Source organism: Chelonia mydas, chromosome 2 (genome assembly GCF_015237465.2).
Source record: "Chelonia mydas isolate rCheMyd1 chromosome 2, rCheMyd1.pri.v2, whole genome shotgun sequence".
Lineage (NCBI taxonomy): Eukaryota > Metazoa > Chordata > Testudines > Cheloniidae > Chelonia > Chelonia mydas.
In genome coordinates, this window is record NC_057850.1 from 217,405,764 (window position 1) to 217,426,565 (window position 20,802).

At 37.2% G+C, this 20,802-nt stretch overlaps 1 protein-coding gene across 1 annotated transcript in view; it reads left to right on the forward strand.

The window, feature by feature from the left end:
• Window positions 1-20,802, forward strand: part of KRIT1 (KRIT1 ankyrin repeat containing) — a 42,050-nt gene that overhangs the window by 12,577 nt on the left and 8,671 nt on the right. The window contains exons 5-14 of the mRNA XM_037890702.2: window positions 1,400-1,492; window positions 2,936-3,065; window positions 5,116-5,359; window positions 5,636-5,751; window positions 6,179-6,322; window positions 8,527-8,683; window positions 10,463-10,570; window positions 12,139-12,295; window positions 16,487-16,638; window positions 17,772-17,938. Coding sequence (XP_037746630.1) covers window positions 1,400-1,492; window positions 2,936-3,065; window positions 5,116-5,359; window positions 5,636-5,751; window positions 6,179-6,322; window positions 8,527-8,683; window positions 10,463-10,570; window positions 12,139-12,295; window positions 16,487-16,638; window positions 17,772-17,938 — 1,468 coding nt within the window. The remainder of the gene's footprint in view (window positions 1-1,399; window positions 1,493-2,935; window positions 3,066-5,115; window positions 5,360-5,635; window positions 5,752-6,178; window positions 6,323-8,526; window positions 8,684-10,462; window positions 10,571-12,138; window positions 12,296-16,486; window positions 16,639-17,771; window positions 17,939-20,802) is intronic.

The following is a 20,802-nucleotide window of genomic DNA, read 5'->3' on the forward strand; positions in this document are numbered from 1 at the left end:
GCACCAGATAGCCTTAAACTATACCTGGTAAATTGGTCAAAGTTATAATAAAATAATAATTAAAACATCTGGAAGATCGTGATATGATAGTATCTAGCTAGCACAGTTTTTGGAAAGGAAATTTGTGCCTCACTTATCTGTTAGAATTCTTTGTCCATGATAGTAAAATAGAGGATAAAGGGTAACCATTTGACATAGTTTATTTAGACTGTGTCAAGGCCTTTGATAGGTTCCCTCTCAAGAAGCTAGTAAAGGAACTAAGTAATTCTGGGGTGAGAGAGAAAGTATTGTCATGGATCAAAATCTGGTTGAGAGATTAGAAACAAAGAGTTAAGAATACATAATCCATTTTCATCAGGGCAAAAGTTTAATGGCAGAGTGCCTCAAGTTCTATATTATGACCATTGTTGTTTAATAGGTCACGTTTACACTTAAAAGTTTTCTTGGTATAGCCATTTCGATTAGGGGTGTGATTTCTTTTATGATGTAGCTGTGCTGGCAAAAAGTGCTTTTTGCCTGTATAGCTCATTTTGTTTGCTGAATGGTATAAGTTATACTGGCAAAAGCACTTTTTTGTCAGTGTAACTGCTTCTACACAAGGGCGATTTTTGCTGGTGTAGCTATACCATGGCCATATAATTATTAACAATCTAGAAAAGGGGGTAAGTAGTGAAGTAGCAAAAATTTGCAGCTGGCACAAAATTATTTTGGTTAGCCAAATCCAGAGAAGACTTTGAGGAATTTAAGAGGGTTTTACCAAGCTAAGTGAATGGGTAACACAATGAAACTTAAATTCAGTGTTAATAAATGTAAAGTCATGCATGATGGAAAGAAAAATTCGAACTACTGATACACTTTACAGGGTTCTAACTTAACAGGATTGACTCAGGAAAATAACCTGGGCATCACAGTACACAGTCCGATGAAGACTTTGCTAAATGTGCAGCTGAGGTCAAAAAGGCAAATCAATGTTAGGTTGCACAAAGATGGGATGGAGAATAATATGGAAAACATTATAATACCATTTTATAAATTGGTGGTTCACTTTGTTGTGGAATACTGTGTGCGTTGCTGCACACCCCATTTTAAAAAGTATATTACAGATTTTAGAGCTGGTTTAGAGAAGGGCAATAGCAACGATTAGGTTAATGGGAAAAATTCATATGAAGAGAAATTGAAAGTAATGGTAATTCTTTACCTGTTAACAATCTGTGTATGTGTGTTGAGTTACACATATGTTCATGCAGCTGCTCAGGGTTATTCAGATTTAATTTGCTTCCTCAGTTTTCAGAAAATAATATTTTATTTTGTTTCCTGGGAACCAGGAAGAATCCAGCTGCCAACCATTTGTCCATCCAACACTCAGTTGACTTTCTTTGTTGTCTTAATAATATGTTAGGAAAGCGAGTAGTGTTAATGAAGAAATTTCCTCTTGATGGAGAGAAGGTGGGCAGGGAAGCCTCTCTTTTCATTGTTCCAACCGTTGTCAAAGGTAATGTTTAAAACATAATTCCTGAAGTTGTGTGTATTTTAGAGAAAGTTAAGCCCTTGTTTCCTAAAGAATTTACATATTTATTTTATATAAATGTTAACTGCTATGATATTTATATTTGGGTTTGGAAGAATTAGATTGAGGTTGATAGAGGTCCATAATCGTCTTTCTCCAGATGCCTAAAAACAGTGGGGAAATGTAGTTAGTCAAAGTTTAAAGAGAATCAAAGTTTTTAAAAAATAGAGAACCAGTGCAATATTTTGTTATATATTCAATACATTTACTAATAGTTAATTTTGGTATTATGAAACAAGAAAACAAATTTAGTTTATTACAAAGGCTACTGTATTTATATTAGTAAACATAAAAAAGGATCTTTTTCCAGCATCTTTTCTGAGAGAAGAGTCCCCTTTGGAGTGAATGGACATTCTTGCCCGAGTAAGGAATACTGAGTAGTTCTCTGAAGACAAAATATATTTCACATAATATATTTCACACTATACCACTGGTTCCCAAACTAGGGGCGCCTCTTGTTCAGGGAAAGCTCCTGGTGGGCTGGGCTGGTTTGTTTACCTGCTGCGTCTTCAGGTTTGGCTGATCATGGCTCCCACTGGCCATGGTTCACCTTTGCAGGCTAATGGGGGCTGCAGCAAGGGCGGCCAGCAAGTCCCTCGGCCTGCACCATTTCCCGCAACCCCCATGGGCCAAGAACGGCGAACCGCGGCCACTGGGAGCTGCGATCAGCCGAACCTGCGGACGTGGCAGGTAAACAAATCAGCCCGGCCCGCAAGGGGCTTTCCCTGAACAAGTGGTGCCCCTAGTTTGGGAACCACTAGACTACAAAATACATTTAAAATATTATGGAAGTTTTTTGTGTTTTACTGTGGAAACATGTTCACTTGCTATTTGTGATATGCTTTGAAAGTGAAAGTTGGCAAATAAACACCATTTGAATCGTAAGGTCTTTGTCAAAACTAACAGGTTATTTTTCCTTCAACAGTGTATACGGTTTTTTCAGTAACTCAGAAAACGAACATGATCACAATGGTGGGACAGTAATGGAACATTCTATAATACATTTAGGGCAACTTTATTGGATTGAATTTTGTTACGTAAGAATTGGTACGTAATTTGTGAGGGGCAAGGTTGTTCAGGTAATATCTTTTATTGAACCAATTTCTGTTGGTGAGAGAGATAAGCGTGGGAAGTTAGTCCATTAAAAGATATTACCTCACCCACCTTGTCTCTCTAATATCCTGGGACCAAAACCGCTACAAAAACACTGCATATGTAATTTGTATCAGTTACCATTTGGAAAAAATTGATCTACCATAGTCTAAAAATAGAATATCATCTCTTTTGGCTGAAATTGTATAACTGCAAAAGAGGAAAACAGGATTTTTGTTGCCGTTGAAGAGTTTTCTGTTTCTCTTTCCTTTTTAGATAATACAAAATACGCATACAGTCCTGGATGCCCAGTTTTCTACTGCTTACAGGACATCATGAGGGTCTGCAGCGAATCCAGCACTCATTTTGCTACACTCACTGCTAGAATGTTAATAGCCTTGGATAAGTAAGAAATATTAGTAAAAATACGTGGTTAGAAATAGAAAATAGACAAGGAAGTCTGCAAACATGAAAAATTAGATCTGTTTTACAGCAGTCTTGTGATCACTGAGAAGGAAATCATGGTGATATCACATGATTTCTTAGCAAGTTTATTTAAAAAAACAAGCAAATATTGAGGATTGATTTGTAATTCTTCACACCAGATAGTTTTGAGGTGAAGATGGTTATACTTTTTTAAATCTAGAGGTTCCTAAAAAGAGGCTTGTTCACTTCTAATGCATTACAGAACCATGCAAGAATATAAATGATACCTACATTTTACATAGATAATCTCAATGATAAACTAATAACATTTGCCAGAGTATCATGGAGTCACCTTAGCATCTCCATAGTTTAGATTGCACTGAGATTTGCACTTAAACTAGGAATTAAACCTGTTACTTATGAATAATATAGTGTATCTTCCCCAGATTTACACACTTATTTTTAAATTAGATAATTATGAAAATTTACAAATAATTACTTTAATCTGATTTCTAATCATTTGGAAATTGGCTAAATATATATTTTTGGTGAGTCTGACTTCTTCAGCTCCGTCTAGCAAAGAAATCTGTGATTTTTTTTTTTTTTTTTTTTTTTTTGAAATTTTAAAAGTGACTCACTCCTAAATTCTGATCCTGCAAACACACACGCTCTTAACTTTACTCGTGTGTTGTTCCATTCAGTGGTAAAACAGTTAGTCCTTCATTTTATCTTCAAAAATGAAGAAATACTGGCGTGGCTTGTCTGAACTGTTCTACAAACATTGAATTCAAACGAACGGCTCACGTGAGTGAAGTTAAGCACATGCATAAATGATGACAGGATCAGGACCAAAGACAACAGCAAAATATAAGTTATATGTTAATTTTTTATTTATTAGCACTGGTAGTCATAACAGTTTCTGCCTGCTTCACAGTGGTAATTGTCAAACTTGCCTGTCATTGAATGGATGCCCTAGAATCTAAGCTTCCATTTAATGTATTTGTTTCCAGACTTTATGGTTGTGAAGAAAACCTTGAAAATGTGAACAGAATGTAACTGATGCTACGTCATCTAATTGAGTCTTTAGACAGACTGAAGAAATAGCTCTGAAAAGTTTGAACACCCTCGCCATCTAATGGGGTACTTGCTCAAAAGACCCCTCACAAGCCAGGGACAGTTTATTGCACAGTGGCCACAACTTTACCAAATAAACAATATTGTAAACAAATGGAAGGAATTAAGGTATTCTTTGCAGCAAAGGGTAGCTGATGTTCAGGACACCCTTTGTCCTGACTAGGAGAACCCAAAGTCACAACAAACTACCCAGCTAGAGATACCATCCAGTCTACCCAGGTTTGGACACATGGCTTGGACCGCAAGCCACACTGCCCTCCCATAGAGAGGTTAGAGCTGCCACTGAGACAGACTAGGGCAGCCTCTGCTTGAGTGTTTCTGTCCCAGCTACACAGTGAATCCCACAATTCTGGGGATATATATCCCTCTTTACCTCCCTCCCATCCTGGCCTAAATAACCAAATAAATTCTTCCCCTGCATAGATTATGTCCACCCCAAACTTGTGTATTGCAGTATGGGAGAACCCACACACAAATATGACTTGACCCTAAAAAAAGCCCCAAAAACTCACAATGATCAACAGAACGACAACATTAAATCAGCAATTAAATGCCAAGACAGTCTCCTGAAGATAGAGTGAAAGCTTGCTCTAAGTCATGCCCCACAATGCATATGTGGGTGGCAAAATCTTACCACAGCAAAAGGAGTGTGTGACTGGCCCTATGTTTCTCCCCAGCTTAACCTAAACAGGGGGCAGGTCCCTCCCTCTGTATCAGTAAAAGCACTCCTTAGAGTCAGAGGAGCAATTCATGTAATCAGTTTAGTGCCTGATTCCGTAGCCTCTTCATGCACACAACCATCTTTGACTTCCCCAAAAGTGGTGTACCCAGTGTGGCTAAAGAATTAGTCCTTTATCTTCAAAATACTAGTGTTACTTTTCCATTCTGTTCTGCAGGTGGTTAGATGAACGACATACACAATCTCATTCCATCCCAGCTTTATTCAGACCATCTCCTCTTGAGAGGATTAAAACTAATGTCACAAACCCTGCATATGCTATTGAACCTGGGCAGACGGAGAGCTCTCTACACATGGGGTATACTGCATTAGAAATAAAGAGCAAAATGTTGGCGCTGGAGAAAGCAGATATGTGTATCTACAACCCTTTGTTTGGGTCAGATCTTCAGTATACCAACAGGGTAAGAGTTTGGTAATATGAACTATATTTTAGTTGTGAAAGGGATTTGATAATCATGTACTGAACTTTAATATAGGTTTTCTCAGTGCAATGCTTGTGGCCTGATTTGATTTTCAAATGTGTGAATTTGAAAATCTGTCCCCTTAATAGCAACAAGTTAGTATCTTTACATTGGGTCCAACAGAACATACAAGTCATTGCGATTGGTTTGTTGAAGTCTCAATGAGAAGTTTTTCAGACTTTTTTTTTTTTTTTTAATATTATGTTGTCTTCCTAGGTTGATAAAGTGGTTATAAATCCATATTTTGGTCTTGGAGCTCCAGACTATTCAAAGATTCAGATTCCAAAACGAGAAAAGTGGCAACGCAGCATGAGCAGTGTCATGGAAGACAAGTATTGTGTTACATTTATATAATTATATTACTTATTCATATTACAGTAGTGTCTAAGGCCCCATTCAGGAAGCAGGGCCCCATTGCCCTAGGGACTGCACAAAGACTTATATAAAAAGTAGTCCCCAAAGTACTTGCAGCAGAACACAACAGATTGGCGAAACAAACAAATGTAAGGTGGAATATGGGGAAGTAGTGGAACAGTTGGAGGACGAGGCAACACTAAAGTGCGTGTTTCGTAGCATGATGAATATTAGTCATGGCTGGCCATCTGTCTACCTAAGTTCTAATTGTATAAACATTTTAGCTGCTTGTGCTTTGTGCACATCATTAGATACCCATAAGTTGTCATTTTTATATTTCTTTATGTTTGATTGTTGAAATATAAGTGAGTTGCATCTTTTTAATATTTTGGTTTTGATTACTAGAGAGCGCCAGTGGGTAGATGATTTCCCTCTTCATCGCAGTGCTTGTGAAGGAGACTCCGAATTACTGAGTCGCCTTCTAGATGACAACTTTTCAGTCAACCAGTTAGACAGTGACCATTGGGCACCTATCCATTATGCGTGCTGGTGAGTATTTTTGCCAAGTGAATGTATTTACGGCTGAAAACCTGTACCACTAAGCACTTGTGTGGTTTAAAATAGTAATTAAATGCCAGGAAATCTGAACTCTAGCATTTTAGTCATCATTTGTTTTTAGAGTTAATATTAAAAAAAATGTTGAAAGAGAAATTAAACCTCATGCTTCAAGGTTTAAGCTGATCTCTGACTAAAAGGTTTAGAAGGTGGAGAACTAATGGGACATTGTCCTACATCAGCCTAATGCTAGTTTTCTTGTACCCTCCTCTGAAATATTTGGTAGTGGCCCCTATGAGAGACACTGTACTGGACTAGATGGACCATCGGTTTGATCCAGAATACCAATTCCTATGTAGCCCAAAATTTAGATTTTATTAAAACAAATATTACAAACCCTCAGACTAATAAAAATGTTTCAATATTTTTCTTAAATTCCAGTGAAAATACTTATTTGTTAATCTTTAATCAAATCATTTTTCTGCAAATATTACAATACTGAGAATTTGAAAGTGAAGCTGACATATGAACAAATGTGAAACTGATTTCATTGATTTTTGTCTTTGTTGAGACAAATGCAGAAAGATAACCACATAAATGATGCAAAATAAACTGGATTTTTAAAATCTTTTGATTTTAATGTCATGCGTAGGAACCCTTAGATAGAATGTGGTATAGAAGTGAAGAGCATTATTGTTAAACAATGGCTTGATTATTCCATTTTGAAAGTACACAGATAGGGGAGCAAGAACTTTAAATAATATTTTCCTTTATTTTTTGTTATTTCAGTGTTTACTTCTGGTTCTATACAGTGTTGTGACCTGGCCATTATAGATAATATTACACCAGAAGTTTCATTATAACCCTTCTTTTCACATGATCCTTACATTCTGAAAATAGGTCCTTTGGATAATTATTCTTATGTGCTTTCTTAGCCCAGAGGTGAATTTTTATGGAAAATGAGGAAACATTCTTCAGCTATTTTTTGAATTATTGACGAGTGAAAGAAATTACACTTCTTTTAAAGCATTATAAAATGTTTTTAGCTCACCAAAAATTCAAATGGCTTAAATGCATTTCCCACCAAACTACACATGTAAATAGTCTTTAATGAGGAGTAGGTTTATCCAGAAAAGAAGAATTCTGCTCTGCATTCCTGTAGTCTGAACTAAAATTGTTCACAAGACAGCTCTTATTCTTTGTATCATAGAATTATAGGGCTGAAAAGGACCTCAACCCTCCCTGGGCTGAGGCAGTACCCAAGTATACCTAGACCATCCCTGACTAGTGTTTTGTCTTAAAAAATCTCCAGTGACAGGGATTCCATGACCTCCTTTGGAAGTCTATTCCAGTACTTAACTATCATTATAGTTAGAAAGTTTTTCCTAATATCTAATCTAAATCGCCTTTGCTGCAAACTAAGTTGATGACTTCTTGTCCTGCTTTCAGTAGACATGGAGAAAAATTGATCACTGTTCTCTTTTTAACATCCCTTAACATGTTTGAAGACAGAGTGGAGCAGAGCAATTATCTCCCATATCATGCATCTGGCACTCCTACTAATACATCCCAGAATGATATTTTTCTTTCTTCGCAGCTGAATCACATCTTTGGCTCATATTAAATTGGCGATCCACTATAATCCCCAGATCCTTTTCTGGAATACTACTGCTTAGTCAGTTATTCCCCAGTTTGTAGTTGCGCATTTGCTATTTCCTTCCTAAGTGTAGTAATTTGCATTTGTCTTCGTTAAATTTCATCTTGTTAATTTCAGACCAATTCTCCTATTTATCAAGATCATATTGAATTCTAATCCTGTCCTCCAAAGTGTTTGCAACCCCTCCCAAAATGGTGTCTTCTGCAAATTTTATAAGCATATTCTCCACTCGATTATTCAAGTAATTTAATGAAAATATTGAATAAGTTATTGTCCCACAACAGACCCCTACAGGATCCCACTGGAAACACCCTCACAGTTTGAGAGCAAATCATTGATAAGTATTCTTTGAGTATGATTTTTAAGCCAATTATGAACCAACATTATAGTAATTGCATCCAGACCACATTTCCCTATTCTAAATATGCCATATGTCTAAAACGTTCAGGTATATCTCTGAAATCATCTGAAATAGGTTTTTTTAAAAAAATCTTGTTGTGTTCTTTGTTGTGGCCATTTCTGCTTTTAATCTCTCTTGTAGGTATGGAAAAGTTGAAGCCACTCGAATGTTGCTGGAGAAAGGGAAATGTAATCCAAACCTACTGAATGGACAACTTAGCTCTCCTCTTCATTTTGCTGCTGGAGGAGGACATGCTGAAATTGTGAAAATTCTTCTAAACCATCTGGAAATTGACAGAGTAAGATATCTTTGTAACTGGAATGATAGTCTTACCTACAGTTGCATCACACACTTACAATATCTCTCATATATTATATGTCTCCAGTTCCCAAGGTAAAAACAAATAAATGCAGTTTCAGTTCTTAATTGTCTCTAAATTAAATAAAAAAGGACATACGTTTTAAACTCCCAAATTCCAGTTGTACAATTATCATAGAAACTCCATCTTAAAACTTATTCTGCCCCAAACATCCAGACTGATTTATAGTTGCCCCCTTTGTTAACTGTACTTTAACTGGATTTTACTAGAGATTTTAATCGAAACTCTCAGTATCTTTTTGTAAAGTTCCTGTTCATTATCAAGAAGTAAATTCCTCAGCCTCTGGGTTTTGCTTGAATTGCACATTTCTATTACTTGTCTAGTTAATAATCTTTTTTTTGTTTATTGCTATCGCATCGATATGCTCCAATCAGGGCTGGGCTGCATTTTTCTAGGCGCTCTGTAAAAACACACAAAGAGATAGTGCCTGGCCCTATAAGAGCTTATAGTCAAAAAAGCCAAGAAGTAGATAAAGAGGAACAGAGCAGGATATATCCAAGTACAAACAAAGTGATCACACTTATAAGAGACATGTGGTGTTAGTTCCTCTCTTTTCTGCAGCATACAAAAGGTAGAGAGAGGGAAGCAATCAAATTCTGCACAGTTTTTGTATAGATTTGCTGTATATACATACTGTGTCCAATAACAAATGAACATAGTGTGATGAAAATGTATGGATAGAAAATACATTATAGGACTGAAGTTATAACGTCATCAAATGGGGCAGTAGTTTTGGTTGTTAGTTATATTACATTTAATTTACTGATAATAAGTAATTTGTATATAAAAGGACGTATTTCTTCACACAACGCAGTCACCCTGTGGAACTCCTTGCCAGAGGATGTTGTGAAAGCCAAGACCATAACAGGGTTCAAAAAAGAACTAGATAAATTCATGGAGGATAGGTCCATCAATGGTTATTAGCCAGGATGGGCAGGAATGGTGTCCCTAGCCTTTGTTTGCCAGAAGCTGGGAATGAGCGACAGGGGATGGATCACTTGACGATTTCCTCTTCTGTTCATTCCCTCTGGGGCACCTGGCACTGGCCACTGTCGGAAGACAGGATACTGAGCAAGATGGACCTTTGCTCTGACCCAGTAGGGCCATTTTTATGTTCTTATGTATGGGAACTTCAGACCCCCCTCTCCACGACCAGCACAACCACAGAAGATCTATGACTATGCATTTTACTCTATATGTAGAATATATGTCAAAATGCACAGTAGCACAAAATTAGAATAATAAAATTCTATTTTAAATGGAGTCAAATTGGTGCTTATGTAATAAATGGCTGACAGTGCTGACTAGAATAAGATTTAGTTTAAGCAAGCTCTATGCAAAGGTTTTCATACAACTCTGTCAACACACCTAAATCTTGGCCTGCAAACATACCTGCTCTTCCTGTTTTCCTGTGGAGACGCTGCCAGAAACAGACAGAATAAACAAAGAAGTACAAATAATGAAAAGTATTTAAACAATCAAACTTCTGAACAAGGGAGGATTTTAATTAATATTCTTGAAAATCCCAGGTATTTGTGCTCACGAAAGCTTATGCTTTAATAAATTTGTTAGTCTCTAAGGTGCCACAAGTACTCCTTTTCTTTTTCCAGGTATTTTAGTTATCTTCAAAACTTGTTAACGTTTTCCATTCTAGATTGAAAACTATATTTATGCCAGTCTTTCTGTTCACATTTGTAGCACATTACTGATCAACAAGGAAGATCTCCATTGAATGTCTGCGAAGAGAGCAAACAAAATGATTGGGAAGAAACAGCAAAACTGCTGAAGGAAGCCATAAATAAACCTGTATGTGTTTACCTTTTAAACAGTTTAGTAGTCATATTTTAAAGTCTTAGAAAATGTATTCAGAGTGGAAAACCAAGACATGTGATCAGTCCACATATAGCAACGACAGTCTACAGGACACATACTCTGCATATATTTAGATTTTTGGTGTGAACTATGAAAAATCATGCATTTGTCATTTTAAATGTTTGTATCTTATACTTATGGCTCTACAGTTGTGTGCAAGATTTTAAAATGTAATTTTTGATTTCTGGAGGTATAAAATAGCACAAATTCTACTGCCACTACTGATCATTCTACCACTGTTTTCTTTTGTAGGTATACCAGCGTTTTATATATTGATACAGTCTGCTGATATATTGTTTTTAAGCACATATCCTTTTGACTTTCAGTGTTATTGAAGAAGGAACTGATCCCTCTCATTTTCCCTTATAAAGCAGTTGTTGTATGCTCTGAGCATAATAGATGTTATTGCCTTCTAATATAATCAGATTAATATAGTAAAACTAAATGTTTGGTAATTGAAGTTACTACAGTAAAAGTGGGAGGAAGTGCTATAGTTAAGATTGCAAAATGTTTTCCATTCTAACCTCATTTTCAGTCAATGGTAATTTTCCAAGACATTCACCTTTCTGGCTAAAAGTTTCCAGGGTTGGTCTCTGAATCTTTTTGGGAAAGACTGAGTAGAGGAGAGATGGGGAAATACACTGCTATTATAATAAACGTTTGCAACTTTTTTTAAAAACAGCTAAAGCATTGAAACAAGTAGAGATAAGATGTTTAAGCCCTCAATTCAGCTTGGTACTTAAGCACATGAATTGTCCCATTGACTTAAATGGGATTATTTATGGCGTACATAAAGTTAGTCACGTGCTTAAAGCATGGCTGTAATGAGACATGTTCTGCACCCACAATCTATTGAAGTTAATGGGAGTTTTGAGTAAAAATTATTAGTAGTAGTGCCTAAAGGTCTCAAGTAGATAGGGGATCACCTTGTGCTAGGAGCTGTACAAACATATAATAAATTAAGGCCTTTGCCCCCAAAGAGTTTATGGCCTAAAAGATGAGACTTAAAGGATAAGTGAAACAAATAAGAGGGATGGAGGGAGGAAAAGGTAATGATAAGATGTTTTAATATAAACTAGTTGTGTGCATAATTCATATTCAATCAGAAGTAGTAATCACACAATGCATGTGGCAGGATATACGTAGGCACTTAGCCCCAGATTTTTGAAGGTATTTATGCATTGTTCTGCTCAGCATTGCAACACCTAAATACCTTTAAAAATCTGCACCTTAGCTACTATGGTAATGGGCATGGTATAGAAATGTAGAGAGAGACAATGCTATATGGGTCTCGGAGGCCCCATAGATCTGTGAAGGGTGTTCTGATCCAAGATAAATATAAAATAATTCTGCAAAATTATTTCTCTCAAAATGTAAATGCTACTAAATTGGATTAAAAATTGATGTTTGTGGAAGTGAAAGCAATAGAAGAGTGAGATTTTAACTTATGATTAATTTGTCCCCATTTATTTTAATGATATTTTTATATATTTTTGCCACAGTATGAAAAGGTACGGATTTATCGAATGGATGGGTCATATCGTTCTGTTGAGTTGAAACATGGAAACAATACTACTGTACAGCAGATAATGGAAGGAATGCGTCTGTCTCAAGAAACACAGCAGTACTTCACTATTTGGATTTGTTCTGAGAACCTTAGTAAGTAGTGAGAGAACTTACAACATTGTTGAACTTATTGTTTTGGGTTTTGTTTTTTTACATTTATTTTTGTAAACGTCTTGCTAAAGTAAAAAAGCACCCAAGCAAGACTGGTAGACCAAACAATAAACTTGCCAGCTTTCTTTAGTCATACACATTGTCCTGTCATTTTCTGCACTGCTGAGCCATTCTGGAGACCTTTAAAACATTTTTGAGAATTTTGTTCACTGTAGTGCAGAGAGGCAATTGCGAAAAACCTAGACATGATTAGGTTGATAGAGAGTTGGCTGTTAGTTAGATGAGACTTCGGAGTTGAGCAATGTTGAGTTATTGCGGGTTTTGGGGGTATGCTGGGTTTTTTTTTAATACCTAGAAAAAAAATTCTTTAAAAACACACTTTTTTCAATAGCTTAGATTTGGTGCCTGTCATGTACGTTTTTTTAAATAGTGGTTCTCACTGGAAAGAAGGGGAAAGATTGTGGACCGTGAAATATCTTACAGTTCTGTAATACCAACTGTGAGAAAATCATCTTGAATGCCTTCTGGAACTTTAAACCATTGAGATCAGTGGAGCTGCTGCAGTAGTCTGCCTGGCCACTCTCCACAAAGAGAACTAGCTGTAGATGCCTGAAGAGACAACACAGGACTTCTGTGGGAGCTGCTGGATGCCTAATGCTTTTGACGATCATGTCACTTATTAAGGTGCCTAAGTATGGACTTTGCAGCCTGGTTTTAGGCACCCACTCTTAAAATCTTTGCCTGCAAGTATAGGGCCAAATCCTTCCAACCTTGCTCACATAACTCATATATGCAACTTAATCAACTTCAGTGGAATTATTCATATGAGTAATAATTAAAGGATTGGACTTATGTTATCTATGCATATGTTGCGTTAATTATTTAAGATTGTAAACAGTTTGTAATTTTTAAAGCATTCTAGTTTATCCCTGTAAGCCAGTGGGCCATCTCACCAGCCAGTGCATCAAAAGAACTCTCAGCAGCTACAGGATTTCAGTACCTTTTTTTTCAGACACTGAATTTTTTATTTCTCTCAAATAAAACAATATAATTTCCAGATGTAAATCATGGCCTTTTCCCTGGCCCGTTGTCTCTTGTAGAAGCTATTACTCTCTGCAGCTCTCTCTTCTCAGGTCCTCTGCCTGGGTGTTAATTCAAGTCTGTCTGCTCCCTTCTGCTGCAGCTTTCCTCTCTGCAGAGTTGCACTCCTAGAACATCTGTTTGGGAGCTAAGGAGAGCACGCCTGCTCCCTTCTTGTCTTCAGCTTGCTACCTGAAATCATGCTGCCCTTTGCATTCCAGCAGGCCTGGCACTTAGTTTCAGTCTTCTACCATATGATCCCTGGACTTTATTCCCTTCACGTGGGAAGGTGAGCTGAGCCTGGCACAGAGTGCAGCTGAGTCCCATCCCCCTTAAAGGGCTTCCTCACCCTGTGACAGTCCTTAGTGCATACTTACTTTCCTGATTCTAGCATTATGAATTATGAGGTACTTTTTATGACTATTTAGTCTGCTTAAATGTGTAATTAAGGTAAATTTGATTACCTCAATTTATTTCATATGTTTAATAAATTCATGTAATCAATGTTGCACTAACTTTTTTTAAAAATTTTATACAAGTTCTCAGCTATATTTAGCACAGAAGCATCCTTATTCCTGTTGCTAGCTTTTTCATACAATTCAAGACTCCTCTTGGATTAAAGTCATATGTATGGTATATATCTTTGTAATTCTTTTTCTTCAGCAACATTCATGCCACCTCTTTCCAACCAGATTTCAAAAAAATAGGTAGAAACATGCATAAGCTATAGTCAGTCATGGTTACGCCTACTTGTCAGAAAAGGTTGTAAACAGCATTACTGTGACAAGGTTGCTATGGGGTTCATTTGTAACGCCAGTTAAATGTGAGAAACTGTCATTATGATTTTAACAGCTTCAAATTGGGTTAGACGCCCTGCTGGTGGTAATGTAAGGAAAAAAGCTGCACATTAAGAATTCAACACTCCAGTGCTGCTTTCTTTTATATATCTGGAATTTAAAATACAATGAGCGTGTGTTATAGTTGAAATTGTTTTAAATAATGCTTTTCTTCAGTTTTTCTGTCTGACCATTTTCTCCTAGTTTCACCACTGTTACTTAACTTCCCGTTATGCACAACCAGTAGAGAACCATATGGGCCCACCAGCAGACATACAAATGCAGAGCTGCAGTCTTTGAGATGAAAGGAGCCTGGCTGAATGATGATGTCGTGATGCTTGTGTCCCTTTTAGACCAAATAACTGATTTTTTTTTGGTTCTCTGGCATTTCTGAAAAAATGTGGGGAAAATATCAGTTTGGGTGAAACAAAATTTGAAAATTCAAAAAATTTCAGCAAACTGAAAGAGTCACTTTTGGGTTGAGCAAGATGTTTAGTTCAACCCAAAACATTGTGTTTCTGGGCATAATAAAAGTGCTAGATTCATAAAATAGGGGAGAAAAAGGAGGTGGTAGTGCCTCTGTGATGAGCTTTAGCCCAATGATTAGTGTACTCACCTGGGATGTGCGACACCTGAGTTCAGATCCCCCCACCTCTGCCTAAAGTGGAGAAGGGAATTGAACTTGGGTCTCCTACATTATAGGAGAGTCCCCTAGCCACTGGGCTATAGGATATTCTAATGTGGGTCTCTCTGTCTTTCCTGTTGAAGCTGTTCCGCTGTGCATAAATAATTAGTCATTGGAGAAGGAACATGAACTTGCATTTCCCAGATAAGTGTGCTGATCACCAGCCTATAGAGTCATTTCGCGCGCTCGCTCTCTCTCTCTCTCTCTGGCCCAATGACTGTTTGTTTGTTTATACCAAGTGGAACAGCTAGTTTCCAAAAATTTAAACACCCAGTCCTTACCTTCTGAGTGTGTGTTCCATCTTATTTTGCCCAAAATACTGAGATGTTTTATTTTCTGTACAGGGAAATATTACTGATTTGTTAATTTTTTGTTACCAACAAGTAATTCTATGAAACATTCATAATTTTCCAAATTAGACTAAGAGTTTGAATTTTCAAAAAAAAAAAAAAAGACTCCATGCAATGAATTCTATAGAACAGATTTAAACCAAGATGCTCTGTGAAAATACTTTGAGAAATCAGCTTCAGTTTCTGCTTGCCTATTTAAGCAACTAATGGTCATCTTACGTTAGATAATGAAAATCTAACAAGAAAACTATGATGGGTTATGATGTTTTTAATTGTAGAGGGTTTTGAATGTGGGAAGGACAAATCAGTGGCAGAATTGGGAGAAGATTTTAAGTGGGTAGTAGCTGTGCAGAAGCCAGAGAAGTCCGGGAGAGTTGAGTAGTGGGGAGCTAGAAGATAGGCAAGCAGTAGGGAGATCATGATGGAAAGGAGGATAGGCAAATGGGTTGCCTGAATGTAGCTGCTGCTGTGTGCTGGTTGGCACAAGGATCTAGATCTGTAGCTCAGCCTCCATAAGAGTAGGGAAGCAGGAAAAACTGCATGGTTACAACATGTTGGGATCATGATGCTTTACAGACCATAGAAAGGGCACAGCCTCTATCCTGAAACTATTACAGTTTATAAAATGGCAAATATGTTTCTAAAACAAACCAAAGATATATTTTCCTGTCAAGACTTGAGTTCTGGGCTCTTATTTCTCCTAAAATAACTGTAACAATCACTAGCTGTTGCAATCATTAAAGCCTAGTAGTTAATGTAGTTCCTTACCCCAAATTGGGCATTTGTGATTCCACAGGCACTTGCAGAAGGAACCGATTCAGAAGCAATAAGAGGAAATTATTTAAAATGTTTTATTTGATGTGGTGTTTTGGCCTAATCCTGCAGTCCTTACCGCAGCCTTTTACTTGTAGTTTTAAGGTTCACCCATGTGTTTCATTACAAACTTAAATTTTTAACGTTACTTACTTTTTAAAAATAATTTCAGTTCACTTTTGAGAAGCTGAACATAATTCAAGCATGCATTTTATATTATTGATGTGGCCTCTGCTGTGACAAATTTGTCACCATGTTTGTGACCTTTTATATATGGTAAAAAGAAAACAGTTTTTTGTTTGAGATAAGCGAATTCTCAGTTCTAACGTTTTCGTATAGTGTTAATTTGAGCATCTATGTGCTTGAGTCCCCTGTTTGTTATTTTAAATGAAAAGTTGTTATTTTCCAGGCCTCCAGCTGAAGCCATATCACAAACCTTTGCAGCATGTTCGTGACTGGCCTGAAATACTCACTGAACTGACAAACTTGGATCCTCAAAGGGAAACTCCACAGCTTTTCCTGAGGAGGGACGTGAGACTTCCTTTGGAGGTTGAAAAAAAGGTCTGCATTAGAAGTGCTAATATCAAATACAGGTGCAGAAACAGAAACCTTTATCAGCTGGCAGTATGTTAATTCGAATGTCAATCTGTTAGTATGTTTTAGAATTTAAATAAATTTTGGGACCCTCTTCCCATCTGACAAATAAGAAAGGGAAGGATGTTGCAAACTACAGATTCAGAACCCATGACTTTAGATCAAATTTAAACCTGTTAGAAAACATTAGTAGGTATAAGAGTAACTGTCAATTAAAGTGATTTGTTCTTCTGCCTGTGTGCATGTAGGGCCTAATCCAACTCGCACTGAAGATTAAGGAAAGAGTCCTGTTGTTTTTATAGGAGTTAGATCAAACCTGTAATTCCTGTTAATAGTTGTGGGACAGGACAATGGTAGAATAGGCCTCTGACTTTTTACAATTCTAAGGTTTATTCTCCTTTTATTTTTGAAATTGCAGAAAATCACTTACATTCCAAACAAATGTGTTGTCAATAATAATAATAAAATAGTACTAAGTGAGCTCCTATAAACAGCAGTTTCTCATAAATGCTATTCCTCCAATAAAATAAAGACTTGTCCGAGTATACTCCTAAGCAATTAAACTTAATCACAAAACAGCCAATATTGTTTATGGATTGGAACCTTAGTTAAGCCAATCAGATTTTCCTCCAGTCCTGCCCACTTTCTAGTGACCAGATTCTGGCACCCTTACTCATTCTGAGTAATCTTCTTCTTACAAATAGTTCATTGATATCTGTGGGATTACTCTCAGAGAAAGGTGGTGCTAATTGGCAAGAGTAAGGGTGGTAGAAACTGGTCGTATAGAGTGAGAAAATAAATTTTTTTTGACAACAGTGTAAAATGTTTTTTGGCTTGTATGGGTTTGATGTGATTTTGATTTGGTATAGTGTGATATTCAGTTGTAATTTATGTATATTAGATCAGTATGAATGTGTAATTCAGAAAATGGAAATACTTGCATATCAATATTTTTGAATCATAGCATTTATTCTTCTTCTAGACCAAATAAAATACACATTTCAGTTAAACAAGATCATATCTTTGTCTCCTATAGAATCAGTGAAAAGTTATACTTAGTTTATAAAACAAAAATATTTAAAATTTATGTTTTTAAACAGATTGAGGATCCACTGGCTATTCTTATCCTGTTTGACGAAGCCAGATATAATTTGCTGAAAGGCTTCTATACTTCACCTGATGCCAAACTGATCACACTGGCAAGTCTGCTTCTACAAATAGTCTATGGAAATTATGAGAGTAAGAAACACAAACAAGGTTTCCTAAAGTGAGTATTTAAACTGAAAATGTTTTGTTTTTAATATGAAATGTTTAATATAAACTTTTCCAACTATTTCCAAGTAAACTGCAGGTGTGTTGTATTAACTAGAAATTAAACACACTCATTGAGCTCCAGTATGTGGAGTACAGCTTCAGAACTGTGCACGTTAGTCCAGCCACTTAATTCACATATCAATAATGTGAGCTGTGCATCAAATCCCTTGTGTCTGGGATTGAAAGTGTATCCTGTGTGACTAGTTTGCAAAACTTAAGGGCGAGAGGACTTTGTTTTTCAGTGGGTATGTTATCATTTAAAAGAACAAAAATTTTAGTCAATTTTATAAATTGCTGCTAAACAGTATCACATTCTTGTAACATTGAGCTGTGGTTTTAGTGGTGATGAGGCAGCTATTGTATAACCCATTATACAAGAAACTGATTTCCCATTCATGTTGACTATGGCAACTTCCGATGTATACCCAGGGGGTGAGGGCCTGATCCTGCAAATCCTTATTCATGCGAATAGTGCTGCTGAAGTGAATAGGACTATTTGCATGTGTAAGGGTTCCACACAGGAATAAGAGTTTACAGGATTAGGACCTAAGAATAGCACCTTTTTGAACAAAATTGTTTAGAATATGCAAAAAAAGAAACCCATTGCTGTATGCTGTACACCTCTACCCCGATATAACGCAACCCGATATCACACGAATTCGGATATAACGTGATAAAGCAGCACTCTGGGGGGTGGGGCTGCGCGCTCCAGCAGATCAGCGCATCAGCATGTCTGGCTTCGACACGCTGCTCTGAGCAGCGTATTAAGAGTGCCGGGCCGGAGGGTTGGATAAGGGGCAGAGGGTTTCGGGGGGGCGGTCAGGGGACAGGGAGGTTCTGGGGCGGGGCAGTCAGGGAATGGGGGCGTTGGATAGGGTGGGGGAGTCCCGGAGGGCATGTCAGGGGGCAGGGTGTGGATGGGGTCAGGGCAGTCAGGGGACAGGGAGTGGGGGGCGGGGTTGGATGGGTCCGGGATTCTGAGGGGTTAGTCAGGGGGCGGGAAGTGACTATTAATAATGGAAATGCTTGAGGCCAAAGCAAGTTCGATATAACGCGGTTTCACCTGTAATGCAGTAAGATTCTTTTTTTTGGCTCCCAAGGACCGCGTTATATCGGGGTAGAGGTGTATATACAGATTATGCAAAGAAGTTTGAATACAGACTTTAGATATCTTCTAAAAATTGGGAGGCAGATCCTACTGATTAAGATAGCAAGGAACATAAACTGTGGCAAGTCAAGTGTAAAGTATAATGAGGCAGGCCAAAAAAGAATTTGAAGAGCAACTATCAAAAGACACCAAAAAACAGCAATTTTTTAAAAAGTACATCAGAAGCGGGAAGCCTGCCAAACAATCAGGGGGGCCACTGGATGATCAAAGTGCTACAGGAGCATTCAAGGAATTTATACGGCTGTTACGGAGAAGTTAAATGAATTCTTTGCATCGGTCTTCATTGTAGAGGATGTGAGGGAAATTCCCACATCTGAGACATTCTTTTTAGGTGACAGATGTGAGGAACTGTCCCAGACTGAGGTGTCAATAGAGGAGGTTTTGGAAGAAATTGATCAATTAAACAGTCGTAAGTCACCAGGACCAGATGGTATTCACCCAAGAGTTCTGAAGGAATTCAAATATGAAATTGTAGAATTACTAACTGGTATGTAACCTGTTGCTTAAATAAGCCTCTGTACCAGCTGACTGGTGAATAACTAATGTAACCGATTTTAAAAAAAAAAAAGGCTCCAGAGGCAATCCTTGCAATTACAGGCCAGTAAGCCTAACTTAAGTACCAGATAAATTGGTTGAAATGATAGTAAAGAATAGAATTATCAGACACTTAGATGAACATAATATGTTGGGTAAGAGTCTATCTGGCTTTTGTAAAGGGAAATCATGCCTCGCCAATCTATTAGAATTCTTTGAGAGGGTCAACAAACGTGGACCAATGGATATAGTGTACTTGGACTTTCAGAAATCCTTTGACAAGGACCCTCACCAATGACTTTTAAGCAAAGTAGGCTGTTATCAGATAAGAGGGAAGGTCAGCTCATGGATCAGTAACTGGTTAAAATATAAGTTCCAAAGAGTAAGAATAAAAGGTCAGTTTTCATAGTGGAGAGAGGTAAATAGCAGGGTCCCCCAACAATATGTACTGGGACTAGTGCTGTTCAATATTTTCATAAATGATCTGGAAAAACGGGTAAACAGTGAGGTGGGAAAGTTTCCAAACGATATAAATTTACTCAAGATAGTTATTAAAACTGATTACGAGGCTAACTATAAAGAGTTACAACAGGATCTCACAAAACTGGGTGACTGGGCAACAAAATGGCAGTAATTAAATAAATGCAAAGTAGTGCACATGGGAAAACATAATCCTAATTTATACATACAAAATGATAGGGTCTAAATTAGCTGTTACCACTCAAGCAAGACATCTTGAAGGCATTGTGGATCCTTCTCTGAAAACATCTGTTCAATGTTAAGCAGCAATCAAAAAAGCTAACAGAATCTTAGGAACCATTATTAAGGGATAGATAATAAAACAGAAGATATCATAATACCATTATATAAACCCGTGGTATGCCTATATCTTGAACATCGCATGCAGTTCTGGTTGCATTGGAAAAAGATATATTAGAACTGAAAAATGTACAGAGAGGGGCAACAAAAATGATCATGGTGTGGAACAGCTTCCATATGCGAAGAGACTAAAAAGACCGGGGACTGTTCATCTTAGAAAAGAGCTGACAAAGGGGGGATATAATAGAGGTCTATAAAATCATGAATGGTGTGGAGAAAGTGAATAAGGAAGTGTT